The sequence below is a fragment of the Miscanthus floridulus genome, chromosome 7 (genome assembly GCF_019320115.1).
Source record: "Miscanthus floridulus cultivar M001 chromosome 7, ASM1932011v1, whole genome shotgun sequence".
NCBI lineage: Eukaryota > Viridiplantae > Streptophyta > Magnoliopsida > Poales > Poaceae > Miscanthus > Miscanthus floridulus.
The window spans coordinates 29232673-29248247 of NC_089586.1; the positions used below are offsets into that span (position 1 = coordinate 29232673).

The 15575-nt window shown below is 41.6% G+C and overlaps 2 protein-coding genes and 1 pseudogene across 4 annotated transcripts; 1 reads left to right on the forward strand and 2 right to left on the reverse strand.

Moving 5' to 3' along the window:
- Window positions 1–762: 762 nt before the first annotated feature.
- On the reverse strand, window positions 763–5240 carry LOC136466777 (uncharacterized). 3 transcript variants are annotated; one of them, XM_066465280.1, is made up of 10 exons: window positions 4991–5239; window positions 4323–4545; window positions 3542–3727; window positions 3287–3416; window positions 3125–3205; window positions 2501–2682; window positions 2048–2143; window positions 1860–1953; window positions 1293–1406; window positions 763–1124 (listed from the first exon to the last, which is right to left on the reverse strand). In XM_066465280.1, exons 2-10 carry the CDS (start codon window positions 4449–4451, stop codon window positions 1021–1023), a joined length of 1116 nt encoding a protein of 371 aa, XP_066321377.1. In that variant the 5' UTR covers window positions 4452–4545; window positions 4991–5239; the 3' UTR covers window positions 763–1020. The 3 variants fall into 3 exon arrangements, with proteins under 3 accessions (XP_066321377.1, XP_066321376.1, XP_066321378.1); XM_066465279.1 differs by having other exon boundaries at window positions 4323–4483; window positions 4991–5238; XM_066465281.1 differs by lacking the exon at window positions 3542–3727 and having other exon boundaries at window positions 4323–4483; window positions 4991–5240.
- A 145-nt stretch (window positions 5241–5385) lies between these two features.
- On the forward strand, window positions 5386–9133 carry LOC136466779 (uncharacterized; annotated as a pseudogene).
- A 308-nt stretch (window positions 9134–9441) lies between these two features.
- Window positions 9442–15567, reverse strand: LOC136466780 (citrate synthase 4, mitochondrial-like). Its single transcript, XM_066465282.1, has 20 exons — window positions 15429–15567; window positions 15089–15166; window positions 14925–14987; window positions 14797–14838; window positions 14265–14330; window positions 14099–14164; window positions 13575–13688; window positions 13303–13366; window positions 12999–13081; window positions 12745–12794; window positions 12582–12659; window positions 12335–12463; window positions 12211–12253; window positions 11420–11506; window positions 10861–10962; window positions 10569–10676; window positions 10442–10492; window positions 10286–10359; window positions 9910–9961; window positions 9442–9830 (listed from the first exon to the last, which is right to left on the reverse strand). The coding sequence occupies exons 2-20, from the start codon at window positions 15137–15139 to the stop codon at window positions 9735–9737; spliced, it is 1419 nt and encodes a 472-aa protein (XP_066321379.1). The 5' UTR covers window positions 15140–15166; window positions 15429–15567; the 3' UTR covers window positions 9442–9734.
- Window positions 15568–15575: the final 8 nt, after the last annotated feature.

The following is a 15575-nucleotide window of genomic DNA, read 5'->3' on the forward strand; positions in this document are numbered from 1 at the left end:
ATTTTGTTGGATTTACCTACTTTCCCGTGGCAAAGCAAAGCAAAATAATCATGGCATGCATGGCACTACACAATTTCATTATACAGGCTGGTACGATGGATGATCTCTTTGACTTGTGTGATCAAGATGAAAACTATAACCCAAATGAGGAAGGAACTTTTTCTCGAGCAGAGGGAGGCAATACACTTTATGGAGAGAAAGATAAAAACATGAATCAATTTCGTGATTGGATAGCCAACGGTTTGTTTAGAAGGTCATAGATGTGCCATGGCTTGTAATAACGAAGATTTTTCTAAACTATTTGAACATTTATTTGTGAGTGAGAATGGACATTGCGGCTAGCAGCTAGCAGAGCAGGGGCGCGCGCGCGGGAGCCAGCAGCATGGCAGCATGCGCACCAAATGCCAGGGGCAGCGGCTTAGGCTCTGTTCGCTTGTCTTACGAGCCATACTATTTCAACGAACGAACAGTGTTTTTCTCTCACGACAAATTAGTGAACAGTACTTTCAGCATTGTTTTTCAGTGAAGTGAATAGGGGCTTAGAATTAATTAGGGTTGTTTTGGTCATTTTAAACATGCACATGTCAGATTTAGTCCCATTTAGTTCACTAAACCAAATAAGGCCTAACTAAATTTTAGGAGATGGTTTAGCTAACTAATTTTAGAAGCTGAGAACCAAACAGGGCTTTAACCTGGCCTGGTTACCTATTGTCTCGACGCCAAAACACGATGCTTGCCTGCTTGTGCGCTAACACGTTGATATCTGCCTGCGGCACAACCGCGTATTTCAATCCATAATTTCCAGTCTGTGTTGCCAGTTGATTCAACCTGCCACAGTTTAATCTAATATTCACTGTGTTACAGGACATTCTATAGCACAACAGTATTAAGTTCATCTCCCATTTCTTGACCTAAACATCCACCACAAAAATGTTTGATGACATACTAGTCGCCAGCAAAATACCAGACATGGCAGACTAATTAAGCTGGTTTACTCCATTGCTGCACAGCGTCATCCTCTCAGGATAGCTCAGATATGACCCTCTCGCACTTCTCTTCCAAAATCTTCACGGCTTCTGTGAACAGCACCTCTGGCGGCAAAGCTCCGGTGGACTCGATGGTGACTAGCAAGGGAAACACAATAGCCAACATGGAGAATTAGAATGTTGCAGTGCAAGTACAGCTATCGTATTGGAAAACCTTCTGTTCTGTGATACGGTTGTCCAACTATGATGGCACAATAATGAAGAAATTTTACTTAAGGAAAGATAACCGAGTTCTTGACTACTTACATATGAAGTGGTCTCTAACACGCCGTAGTTCAACTTGATTCCCATTTGGTCCCATGACACATTCTCTACAGAGTGTGCATGCCCTTGGTTTTGCAACGACTGCCCTCTTTCCACCTGTGTATACCACTTGGAAGGGTTAATGTGAATGGCAGATCAATCATAAAAAAGGTTGGAGTCTGATTTATAGAAGACGAAAACCCCAATAGTTTGTGCAAGTGCAATGGACATCCAGGTCAGTGTTACGTAAGTTGCTTTTGATCCCTAGCCCTTAGCATCAACCATGTTCTAATACAGTTTCCAGATGAGAACTAAAAAACCTGGGATCATACATTTCTTCTAATCCTCCTTGGTTCTGTTGTTCAAACTTCCAATTAATACCCATCAGAAACTTCAACTAAAACAGTGGTTGATACCGGTTAAGAATTTCAAATGCTTAAAACAATCAACTTGCTCCAACATTCAATATATAACACCTTGCCGACTGCCACCACAGCTAAGTACCAAGTCTCTGACTCCCTTGCTACCTCAAGTTCAGCCTCTTAAAAAAGAAAGGGAAAGAGAAATTACCATTACCCAGGTCTTCAATGTCAAAAACATTAACTGGGCACTTCTTTACTAGCTCCTCTGCATCATCACCTTCAATTTCTTCGAGAATAACAACCTACATGATAATATAGCAATATACAATCAGGACACAAGTAATGGATACAGTTATTTACCATCTTGTTGTAAATGCCCTAGTGAAACAATTTTACCTCAGGGAGCATTCTGTACCAGGCTGTAGCAACTGGAGACCACTTGGCATGAACTTTCCCAACTCCCTTAACAGCATGCGCCTCAAGCTCAATAGTCTATAAAAGAACAAATTAAATTACAAAGTACAATTACCCCAATGGAAATGACTCGTTAGAGAAAAAAGAACTGGTACAATGGACAAATTATCTTTACAAATTTTAAATCTGGCATGCACACAAAGTCACACAATGAATTCAAATCACCAACATAGTTTATTTCTATGATATAAGGAAAAGCTGTTCGTGAAAAAGCTACTGGCTGCATACATTAAAACTCTGTGTTTCCAGTGGACTCCTCCATTTTTACCATGTGGACTCATTCACACAACAAAGTATCTTAGTAAAAAAGTGCAAAAGATGTAGGTACACCTAGTCATATCATAACAGAGCCAAGAAAACAAGTCACGCAGCTACCTGTCCTGGCCCAAGCCTGGCAATAGTAATATCTTTAAACTTCACACCAAGAGGCTTTTCTAAGATCTCCTTTTGGCTTTGACTGAAGGAAGTGAAAGTCTTCTGTTTGTCCCCAGACTGCGCAGGGGCTGCCATGCTTAATTGGCTACCTTCTGGTAACCACTCTAGTTCACTAGATTTCACTGTCACAGACAACCAAGCAGTCAACAATTACAAAGTTACACTACTAGAAAATCCCAACCATCCTTCTCAGGAAATCTGGTTCATGCTGACAAGAAAAGAGAAATATAAGGAGGCAAAGGATCATATTTCAACGACCACAGATATTTTTTTTTACTTTTAGCAATAACTTTTTGATGACAAAGTGCATAGGATGCCAACATGAGGTAAGTAAAACTCATTAACAAGGATACTACAAAAGTACAAATGGAAAGTCTAACTTGTCACTACAGTACACTTAGTAAATCGTTTATTAGATGTCACATAAGTACAGACGAGCTTAACTGCACTCTCCAATTCGAACAATGAGATATTCTTCCAATAAGACAACATGGGGCATGGAATTTCATTTTGAAAGATGACAGGAATCTGTACTCAGCAGACATTGCAGGAAGATAAGCATACCTGTAATTCGTTGAGAACCCTTTGGACATGAAACATGCAGTTTATAAACAATAGTATTCCTTTCATTTGGGACATCATTTTCTGTGAAAAGAGAAAGGAACAATAAGATGGCTCTTGTGTTAAATGTATCAAGGTGAAGCTAGAGCAATTGAAGTTACTTACCTGAGATATAATCAAAAGGCCTTGGATCTGCATGAAGTGGAATAAGTCCTAGTCTATGTGAAAGAACCTCATCTGCTATAACTGAGGTGTTGTCAACCATGAATATTTTCTCAATTGCCATAGTAGGAACCTACTAGTTCAGAGGAAGTATAAAATTAAGCACTTATTGATCCAGAACTCCGATACATATGAAGTGCTAAAATAAAGAAGACAGTTCTAGGTTATCTTATCGTACGCATGAAAACATGCAAATACCTCTGCGATGAGGATTCTTCGGAAAGCATTAGCTATTGATGCATCAATACCAATCATATCAAATTCCATATCATCTTCAGTGAGATGATTTATTTCAATTTTGAAGTTCTTGCAAAACTTCTCCACTGATACGCTATTATCAACTCCTATAGCAGCAAATGCACCCGAAGATTGGAAACCTTGAGTCTTTTAGACATACAAGAGAAACATAAATGTAATATATGAGCCCAATAATAGAATTGAATGAAGTTCAATATCAATAAAGAGGAAATTCTTTCACAAAAATAATAAAGCAAAACAAATACAAACAATTTCCAACATGTACTCAAGGAACAAATTTCAACAAGACAAAAAAAATCAAACTTATAAAATCGGTAAGAACGAAAATGATTATTTTCACAGAGAATTTGTGTGCATAGCAGCAAATTCAACAGTGCACTTAACAAGATTGAGAGAAAAAAAAAAGTTCAAGTAACAAGTAACATGTTCAATCATTTATCAGAAGAAAAACAGCACACAAACTTAATGGTGAAAAACAAATTAAATTTCCGTGTTCAGTGAAGTAGTCAATTAAACGCATAATCTCAAAACATCTATGCATCTATGTGAAATTAAGTTCCTATGCAAGATAAACTTATCAGCACACTAAATTCATGTGAAAATCACTGAATATATCAAACAGACAATTTCACCAGGAAACATGTGCAAAGCTAGTCATGCAGATGATCATGAGCAACAAATACAGAGACATGAAAGAAGAGTGGCGTATAAATGTGCGTACATGAATGGGGGCATCAGCTTTGCAGACAACACGTGTGCGCTGGAGCTCCAGGTAGTCTGGAAGCTTATTTTCTTGTTGACTGGACACATCGTCCACCTTCTTCTTAGATTTAGTCCCCTTCTTTGGCATATTGTCTTCCTTTTGGTGCTTCTTTGTTCACCCTTGTACCGCCGTTATGCCATGTTCCCAATGCAAGGAGACAATAGTCAGTGAATGTTTGTGCCTGAGCAGCACAGATATGGATACGGATTCAGATACGGATATGGATATTGGGACAATACAGATACATATGGCATTGTTTTCCCCCCAAAAAACCCAATAAGCAGATACGTCTTATTATTTGTTTAATAAATAAATAATAGTGCAGATAGCAGTCTACTTAAGTTGTACTATTACATAACACACGTAGTCTCAAATTTATTAAAATTATAAATGGCACTAGAGCAGTGCAGGACTGCATGTTTCAGTTCAAGCTACTCCATCCCCACTGCCTTGTTCTCCTCCACAATAGCAGCCTCTTGGGGAGCAGGAAATCAAAGAGAGAAAAAGAAATGAAGAACAAGTAGACGGTTCAGAATCGGGAAAAAGAAATGATGAAAACAAATTCACTACAAGCTGGATCAAAATAGGAAGAAAGAAAACTACCCAGAGGAGAACGGCAAACTCACCGGAGATTGCCCTTGCGTTGGCGGGCGGGCGGGCGGGCGGGCAGGTGGTTGGAGACGGCGCGCCGCTCGTGTGTGCTGCGTGTCGGGCGTCCGCGCTCGTCCTTGTCAGCAGCGCCTCGTCGCGGAGGAGCGGGGCTTATGCGAGCTGTCTGCCGTTGCCACTCCTCACTCCTCTTTGCCGGCGGCGGCGCTCGTGCGGGCGGCCGCCGAATGCGTGTGCGCTCTGAGCGTCCAGGGAGGCAGGGACGAGAGTCCCCTGTTGAACGGGATGGAGGCTGGAGGCTGCCCTGTGGGCTGGGCCAGGCCGTGTCTGCAGAATAAGCAAATACGTGTCGGCCCACGTATTGATTTTTGCTGTTATACGTTCCTTGCCCTGCTAATGACGAGTGACTAGTGACGAGTGCTAAGGCATCGTTGTGCGTTCCAAGCGTTTCAGTATTCAGTATTCACCCCTCTCTGCCTCTGCTAGACGAGCGGCGACGGATCCTTCGCCGAGCGACGAGCACACCGACCTGGTACGCCGCCCCCTTCTCTCTGCTTCCTGCTGTTTACGGTGCAAAACAGAGCATCCCAGAGACTCTAATGTGAGCTATTTGTATTCGGATCTGACCTAATTACAAGCATATACATGTCGCACTGATCTGATCCATCGGACCCCCGGTTCTGAGACGGTTAGATTCGGCTCTCCTTTGCCAGTGACGCGGGGTCGTTGTCAGTTGACGCCGTTGGAGTTGGGGCGCAACACGCGGATGGTGCATTTCAGTTTGTTGGTCGAATTGGGTTTCGACTGAATTCGGAGTTCATCATGGTGTGATTCGGGGATCATCATGGTGTGATTCCCTGTGGGTGTGGGATCACCAATGAACCCTCGAATATTGCATGGCATGGGCTGGGATGCTGTGGCAATGCCAAAAAGCTTGGATTGCATAGAGTGACTGGGAAAAGGGTCCAAGGACAGCGACTAGGAAGACTGTGATGGGCGCTGATTTTTATCTATTATGTACTGGGAGTGCCGGGGGCTCAGTGATGTTTGTGGATGTGTGCCTATAAATAACCAACGGCCATGGCTAGTACATCTGTTGTCTTTCTTTATCTGGAGCGTAGAAGGGTTTTCCTATTTGATGTACAGGATTATGGGAGAGATATAGATATAATCTGCTTAGTGCCACTATCTCATTTAGTGTGCTGTATATTTACATGATGCAATCTCTTTAGGTCACTAAAGGTTAAAGGTATACGTGGAAAATGTTAATGAATACAATTCAGGGTTCTAGTTTTGGTTCTTTAGTCATTGAATCTTCAGTTGCGTATTGTTTCCAAAAGGTTGCGAAGTAGCCTACTGGCTACTGGTTACAGCAACAGTTTGCAATTTCTTGAATATGATTAGATTCTATACTGCCATTGCTTTAATTGCATCTCTAATTGCCATGGGTGCCTCAGCAATTTTCATAATGTTCTAATAATGTCTACAATTGCATTGCAAGTATCCTTAATTTGTTATTCATGTTGACTGTTCCAGATTACACAATCGCAAATCCAGACTCTTGTAGTTTGATGATGTGGGTCCAAATTATCCTTTTTGTCCAACAGAAGTATGATTGGCACAGATTCACAACTAGTGCTATTTCAGTAGTACTTCTACCACATTATGGTTGTGTTACTGTAGACATAGGTTACACGATTCAATATGAGATGTAATGATTTGGAACATACTTTAGGCCTTGTTTCAATCTCAAGTTTTATGAAAACTAGATTTCTTAAAAGTCAGTGTTAGTTTATTATTTAGAAAACTATTTTTGTTTAACATGAAGATAAGAAAACCTGCTTTCTAGTAAATTCAAAATTCCACGTTTTAGCAAAATCTGCTGTGTCCGTTTATGTGGGTTCATTCAATCATTCACATGACTAACTCAGCTTTGATGACAAGGATAGTTTGCATGGTCACTAACAGTGTGTCATTCATCTAACATAAACACTTGCAATAAAAAAAACATAAATGAATAAACCAATAATAACATAATCTTTAAGACTTGTTTTTCTAAATTTCCTAATAGAAAATGTTCTCTAAGAACTGGTTTCTAATCTTGAAATCCAAGCAACCATTTCTTGTGCCTGTATCCTTGAATGACTTGTTGTCTGACTCCTATTTTATTCAGTTACCATGGCAGCGATGAATACTGATATGGGAGGCTTAGGTGGCAGGCGGACAAATTCACAAGCAAATCCTTTTGGAACTGCCTTGCATGGTGCTGGACCAGGACTCATTCGTACTGGGCTAGAAGCATATGGGGGGAGGTTTTTAGATTCAAGTTCTGAGTTTATGCAGAGCAATGTAAATTTGTACACAGGTTTCATGTTTAGAGATCAGTGTATCTATCTTGGAGCTAGAAAGGCTAAACCTCACTCTTTTTTGTCAGATAACACAATATTTGTCCAACCCTCAGTACTACTTTCAAGTCAACAGCCAGTATGTGAGGAACAAACTGAAGGTTATCTTGTTCCCTTTCTTGCACAGGGTAAAGGGCTGGCGACCTTTAATTTATCTCTGCAGGATTTTTCATATTGTGATCTTGTGAAGTCTCATAACATATGTCTGACCTTTATTGTCTTCCTTAAGGGTCACTGGACATGAATAACTGAACCAGTAGGAGGAAGGCTGTCCTACAAACCTCCAGTCCAGGATATTAATGCACCAGACTTGTACATCCCTTTGATGGCTTTTGGCACCTACATTGTAGTTGCTGGGTATGCCTTGGGTGTTCTTGGAAGGTAAATACTCTGTGATTGACTTCTTTTGTTTCATCTGGAATTAGAGAAGAACATTGTATTAGCAGCACACAAGGCAAATAAATTTATGAGCCATTGTGTCTTACAGGATTGGTGATTCGCCTTGAGGCGCATTGCTTTGTGATGCAGGTTTACCCCTGAGGCACTGACCCAACAGTTCTCTAAAGGGATACTTGGCTGGTTTCTGCAAGTCATCCTCATCAAAGGTCTGCTGTACTCCCTGGGCAGCGGTGAAGCTCCATTGCTGGACATCGTGGCATATGCTGGATATGGTTTCGCCGGCCCTTCCCTTGCAATGCTGGCCCGTATCTTATGGAGCTATCTGTATTATTTCATCATGCCATGGTTCTGCATCTGCACAGGAGTTTTCCTTGTGAAGACCATGAAGAGGGTACTTCTGGGCAGGCCAAGGAGCTACGAGAGACACCCCAGCCAGAACCACTACTTCCTGCTCTTCTTGGCGGTTGTACAATTCCCTATGCTGTTCTGACTCGGCAACATCAGTGGCTGATCTTTGATCCTATGGTCAGGCCACAAACATCATTTCTGAGAGGCTGCTGAGCAGAATGCCAGAATAGACATGTGGTACTTCTTTCTTGCTGATGAATCTTAGGTTATTGTGGAGATGGTACAGAACTATTAGCTATGGATATCTGGGCAAGCAAACGAAAGGACGTGTTTCTGTTGTACTGGGATGGTACAGAACTATTACCTCCTGTTTCTGTTGTAGGCGAAAGTAACTATGATCGTTTGGGATAGGATAAAGATGAACTGCTTCACGTTTGCTCTTTGAATCTAACTTGTTTTCTATGATCATGCTACTTTGATCATTTGGTTTTGGTTTGATATGTTCACAGCAGGTTTGCTTAGTGATCAGATGTGTGAGTTGCATGTTGTTTGGATGATCTAATTTGGTGTTGCTTTCCAGAGTTCAAGAGTGAAGGGAGGCAGGGAGCTTTAAGGCCTGTTTGATAGAGCTAGTGATTTCAGGGACAGCTTTACCAAACGGCAATTTGTAGGGAGTAGGGTATCCTGGGAGCTGGAAAAACCAACTTCTGATTCACTCTCTTGAAATCTCGGTACACTTCCTCATTCACAATCACAAACTACTGAACATGCCCTTATTAAGCTCTTTCTGCGGTACACATTAAACTCCTGCTGCGGTACAGCTGTGTAAATAAATTAATGTCTTGACAGTTTGTCTGCTTGTTGGGAAAGAGACAATCTCATATCGTGTCGTCATTGCTCCTGCTTTCTTCCTCTGACGCACGGGGGGGACCAGGACTGAAGAGCGTATGTATGAAAACACCCAGATCACCCAGATCTTAGGCGAGAGATAAAATCATTATGTGCAGGAGGTCCTTTTGTTTTAGGCGAGAGATAAAATCGGATCCTTTTGTTTTAGGCGAGAGATATGTGCAGGAGGTCGTCGGCCTCCACTCCAGTACACACGCAGCGTCATGGCTCGTCGGTCGACTGGCGACCCGGCTTGGTGGAATTCCTTGCAAGTCGCGCCGCGCGTGTAACTTTGGACACGTTTTCGTTGCTTCCGGCCTGGATGTTGAGGTGGGTCTGGCCCAACGAACAGCAAGCAATTCAGCCATGTCGCGGGTCAACTTAAAACAAACCGAGTAGCACAACACGAAATAACCGACATACATGCCAGAACCAAATTTGTGTAACTAGTCATTCACTCTGCCAAACATATAACGTTCAAAAAAACTCAAGTGTCGGCATATGAAGATTAATCAGCATTTCCTAACCTCTTCTGCCCAGTGTTGCCGCAGATCGACTATCTGGATGTCCACCAAGTGACGGAAGATACAAAATTCTACCGCCTGAGAGCATCTTGCTCTTGCGTTATTCAACGGCCAAAGGGGAAATGACTACTTCTATAGCTCATGTTTAATTATTAACAGCGTATAAGGTTGGGAAAAGGCAGCATTTGTGAAAAGCTTCAAGCAGCCTTGTTCTTGCAGTAGTTCTCCAGCCACTCCATGGTAACACTCTTCGGCCTCTCAAGTGGCAGGCCAAGGGCACGGTCCCAGATGAGCTGCATCATAGATAATCAAAGAAAATTAGGATGCGGAATTACTAGAAGAAAACATATGAAGAGAAGGTAGAAGGCAGACCTGAGATCCTATGCCCATGCTTCTCGAAACACCAAACAAGACAGTGTAATACCTGCACAGTTAGTGTTCCAGACATGAGTGCTCATTCAAGAACTAGGTTGGCTAAGTAAGAAAAGGACTAAATTGGTATCTAGGGTGAGTTTGGTTTTAGGAATGAGGTGTTCCATCATCTACTCATTCTCACTTTTTTTGTTTGGTTTGTGGAATGCAATAGGTTGATGCATCAAAACCTCATTCCTCACAAGCTAATAATTAGTTAGTATGAGGAATGGAGTCATTCCACCAAATTTGAGGAATGAACTCATGATGCACCACCTCATCTAGGATTGAGTGCCTCCTCAAACCAAACACCCTATAAATGCAAGCATAAACATACCGTGCTTCAGATAGTCCAAAGTGGTTCAGCAAAACTCCACTGTGAGCATCAACATTCGGCCAGGGGTTCTTGACCTGAGAATACATGGGCAAAGAATGGTGTTCATAACCAGTAAGCTGAAACCAAAGGAATGTGATCAATCTGGTACTACATTACCTTGCCCAGCTCAGTGAGGATCAGAGGTACGACTTCATACAACTTGGACACCTGTAACCGAACATTACACTTAGAATCGTTCAACTCAAGAAAGTAAATGCAATTAGATAAAAGGTTCTAGACGGACCAATTGGAAAAGTGGATCCTCGGGCAAATGCTTCAGGGCAAACTCCCTTTGACATGAATATCGTGGGTCCGTCTTACGCAGAACTCCATGACCAAACCCAGGAACAACCTATATTGAATGTAAGCAACAGTGCACACAGATCATCAGAGAGATAGCACTTTCATAAACAGTCAACTCTACCAGACCTACTGCACATCATTCAAATCTCAGTGAATTGATATAGCTTTCCTATGGGAAACAGAACTGTGTTCAAGCATGATCACAAACACTAGACCTCAGTGAACTGATATACCTTTCCACTCTTGAGTGTCTTCCAGACATAGTCTTTGAGTTGATCTGTTGTAACATCACTCCCAGTTTCGTCAATTACAGATTTGATCCATAGAAGCACTTCCTGCAATATATGGTAAGTTCATACACACAACAACAGCAAGTATATAAAAATACGAGTGGCAGGAAATGTAATTCTTCTTTCAGAGATGAGGTGCATTACATATCAAGTGGGTGACCTAGTAAAAATAGTACTCCCTCCATCCCAAAAACAATGCACATCTTGCTTCTCCAAATAAGTTTCTTATGAAAATATTCTATGATTGATCTAATGGATACTTATTACACATAGCAAATGCTATTACTTTTTTTATATATGTTTGGTCAAACTTAAAAGGTTTGACTCCTCAAAAGACGAGACGTGTATTCTTTTGGGGCGAAAGGAGTAAAATGGGTGCAATTGGGGCCAGGGGGTGGGAATTTTTTCATGGAAACCTTTTTTTTCAAAATCCACAAGTAAAACGAAGCACAAGGCGGAGATTAAGTACCAGATCAGATCCAGTGTGTCAAACTGAGCATACCTGATTTGCAAGGCCATGCAGCGGCCCAGCTAACCCATTCAGAGCAGCTGCGAAAGAAAGATAAGGATCTGACAGAGCACTCCCAACCTACATGTGAATGAGCACCATGAGACAGAAGATAAAGTTAAAGCCTAGGAGGGAGAGAGAGAAAGGGGGGGGGGAGGAGGGAGTAGCTACCAGGTTGCAAGCAATTATAGGATTAAAATGGCCAGTGTCGAACAGCTCTACTCAAACCTAGACGAATTGCTCCGCTGCGAATTAAGAGTACACAATAAAATATACTTCTACAACTACAATGATCCCCGACCCTCTTCCAAGGTGACACATTATGATCCTCTATCACATGGAGCTCTCCTGATCTACAATAGCCCACACAGGGGAAAATTAGTGTAACAACAGATCCGACTACTGTTAGAACCAAAATTTTATACTCGCTACTATGGAATACAACAAACATGGAGCAAGGAATACAATTGAATCCTGACGAATCATGATTAAATTAGCACAGTACCAGCTAAAAAACTAACCCTCTTATCCCGTTCCAGGTTCCAGTTCCTAATAAGTGCTATCATGCACGGTTTAAAGAGGTATTTCCAGATAAATTCAGTTCGTTTTAACAGTACATACTAAAGTATTGTCAGATGCTTAATAATCGCATTGCACCAAACCAAAAGCAGAATGCCATGATAGCACAAGATAAGGTATCACACTGATAGCTGTCATTATCTTGGCACGTTAAGAAAAACACTAATGAAAAAAAATCAAGATCACAACAAAAGAACAAATATTACCAGATGACCAGTATGAGCACTGACATTCCCGCCTTCATGATCACTAGAAGAACACAAGTCATAGTATGAAAAAAAGTACTTCCAAAACATAACAAAAATAGAAACAAGGATGGATGCAAATTACGTGTGAATTGTTACATAGAGCCGCATCAGCTCCAGCATTTTGGGGTCGTCAAAACCAAGCATGTGTGAGAAATTTGCCGCATAATCCAGAGAATTATCAGCTTCTATTGATTTCCCACCCTTGAAAATTCTTCAAAGAACAAATGAAACAATATTATTCACTAATTATAAAATTTGTACAACATTTGTGTCTTATGTCACCTCCAGTAAGTGTATTAAAAAATGAAGCATTTCTGAACAAAAGCTACCTGCGGTAAACATAAGAAGCCACTGGTGGAAGCCGAGCAATCAAATTTAAGCAGTCTTCATAAGTAGGCTCCCAAAACCTATACAAACAATAATTGTGAACACCATGGAAAGCAACCACTGAACACATAAGAAAATGGGTGGCAGTATAAATCCCAAGTTTACTTTGATTTTGGCAATCCATTGTCATAAGCTTTTTGAAATTCGCTCTCAACCTGAAATGGGGTTTAAAAATGGAAAACTAAGTCGAGGCTTTAGAATTTACAAACAGTATCCCAAGACACAATGGGAAATTGATTTAAATACCACTTGCATCCAGTTCTAAAAAATGCAAATAAATTGCAAGGGAATGTGATTTAATTTCACAATTATGATATTATACTTAGAAAAGACAGCATGCCAGAAGTGGAAGGACTCACCTGAAGAGCCATTACTCCCGTGGTAAACTGTGTCATAGGATGTGCATTTACTGGGAGAGCATCTATTGCCTTATAGACATGAGCTGCAACCATATTAATTATAAGCTACTAGAGAGCAAAGTGGCAAGATAGAGCATATAAACTTAACACAATCGTACTAACAGAAACATATAGACCTCTCTGCTAATGTATGCCACCTTTGAATTTTAGAATAGGGAGACATTAGCATCAATTCATTCAGATGATTTGTAGATTTAATTGGTCAAAACAATAACACAAGTATCCAGCAGTGTGCTCAAAATACCTGGGACAGTTGAGCGCGCAAGCAATTCCTTTGATAGAGCATCAACTTGCTCTTTGGTTGGGACCTGAAACAAGAAAAAACCCACAGGCTTAAAACTTATAGAAATAGGGTGAGAATTGGGGAAAACTGAAATATATTAAAGGAATGGCAATACAAAGATAAGCAACAAACATGTCCCCGTTCTTAATCAACAATAAATATTTCCTAGTTTTACGGAACACTTTTGGCACATTTGTAAATTAAAATTAAATGATATATAGGCAGGCATGTACCTTCCCCGTCAAAAGAAGCCAAAGGAGACCCTCAGGCAAAGGTTCACCACCCTTAACTGCTGTTGGCAGCACTTTCTGGCACTCTGGAATCGAGAGACCCCTAAAACGAATACCCTGGATAGAAAAGAAGTGGTTATTAGTGAATGAATGTTGTGATTCATTGCTTCACTTTGATGTTCACAAATATGTTAATGTCGAAACTAGATTATTACATCCAACAACAAAGATGATGAGTGATGTGCATCCAGCCATTCAGGTTGGACAAGCTCAAAATCAACCCCAATAAAGAAACAAGAAATGCAGCTATCATGCGAAAGTGCCTTAATAAAAACAATTATAACCTTCAACTACGGCAAATTCATGGGCTATAGTAAATTCTTAGAAAATTTTCCATGTATCTTCTATAGATCTTGTGTAATAATTAATTAAATTTGGAACTGTGTACATATTTTGACATAGAATGGGCACGAGCTAATAGTACACTATGCTACATAGCATCATAAAGAGGATGCATGCAAGATTACCTCATCTGGGTCAAGTAGGGATGTTTCCCAAAGCATTCCAGTCATCCCTCTCATTCCACCAAGGACCTGCAGGAACATTATTCAGGAATTTCACATGATGAGTTAATATATGCCCTAGAAAAGCAACAAAACTATCCACAGACAATTGACAAGCAGTATATCATACCATATCCACAGTTATGTTTCCAAGCTGAACCTTTCCATGCTCTGACTTAAGCTTCTTTAAGCGATCCTGTAACAAGACAGACTAACATCTGAGAACAGCAAGGCCAGATGAACAGGTGTTCATATTTCACGAAGACAAGTGGTTAGATAAACCAGGTGTGAAGTTGATTCTCTTAAACTTATAAATTTGGCAACTACTGCTAGGTGCAAAACTAAAGCATGCAGACTAATTGCCTCTGACAGAAGAGGGAACAGAGTTGATGTAACAGTAGATTCTACTTTCAGACAAGCAATTGCTTCAATTGCTTTCATGTTCCATCAACTGTTTGTGATGAAAATGTATTGGATTGCTTTTATGTTCCACCACATGTTTGTGATGAAAATGTATTGGACACAGAAATACATGAGCTAAAAGAAAAGGGATTGACACTATTTGCTAGTATTGGCTAAAGGAACAGATGATAAGGCATCAGATACCCCAGGAACTTTTCGACTTTACAAGATTTATTACAGATGGTATACGAGCAGCAAACCTGTTGTTCCGGAATCAATTCCTGCAACTGGGACTTAAGATCCTGCATTTGCAGAAACACAATCAGCATCCTATGCAGAGCACACAAAACTCAACCACAAGGTACAACAGGAAGACGAACTGTCTTACGAGATCGGACGCGGTCTGCATCTGCAGCCATCTCACACCGCCCAGCGTAGTGGCCTCCTGCGCCTGCCAACAGCAACAGCAACAGCACGGAAACAAAAATATCAGCACCACAGGCCCACAATGGGTGAAACGGCATGCACACACACAGAAGCGCCAGCACTCACCATGCGGGATCGCAGTCTCGAGACCGCGGTGAGGCCCCGGAAGAACGCCATGGCCGGAGCGCTCGGCTACAACCACACCTGCGCAGACACAGCAACCAAACAAACAGACGATCTCATCAGGTCACCACCGCAGCCGATTTTAACCGAAACCCCCAGAGGAAACTAGGGGAAGCAAACGGATAATTACTACTCGGCTCCGCCCCACCACGCAGCAAACGAATCCGCGGCAGAGCGTGGGGGCAGATTGGAGACGAAGATGGGGTTGGGTTCGAGGGCTCGCGATGGGGAAGAGATCCCAATCACAGCGAATAAAACGAACAACTAGGCTAGACTTGCTTACCAAGGAATGCAGAGACACGGGCGGGCGAGGACGGGGCGCGTGTTCCGCGGCGAGGGAGGAGGGGAAGCCTGAGATGTTGGGGCAGGAATGGGGGCTGGTCGTCGGCCTCGGTTGGTGAGGGGCGGCGAGCCGAATATATACGGGGCT

Coding starts and splice junctions, on each gene's coding strand:
- LOC136466780 (XM_066465282.1), bottom strand. CDS start 15,139: ATGGCGTTCTTCCGGGGCCTCACCGCGGTCTCGAGACTGCGATCCCGC. Junction 13,082..13,302: donor TGCGCGCTCAACTGTCCCAG/GTATTTTGAGCA, acceptor ATATGGTTGCAG/CTCATGTCTATAAGGCAATA. Junction 11,507..12,210: donor GTGCTCATACTGGTCATCTG/GTAATATTTGTT, acceptor ATTCACATGTAG/GTTGGGAGTGCTCTGTCAGA.
- LOC136466777 (XM_066465280.1), bottom strand. CDS start 4,451: ATGCCAAAGAAGGGGACTAAATCTAAGAAGAAGGTGGACGATGTGTCC. Junction 1,954..2,047: donor GGTACAGAATGCTCCCTGAG/GTAAAATTGTTT, acceptor ATTATCATGTAG/GTTGTTATTCTCGAAGAAAT. Junction 1,125..1,292: donor TGTTAGAGACCACTTCATAT/GTAAGTAGTCAA, acceptor TTCCCTTGCTAG/TCACCATCGAGTCCACCGGA.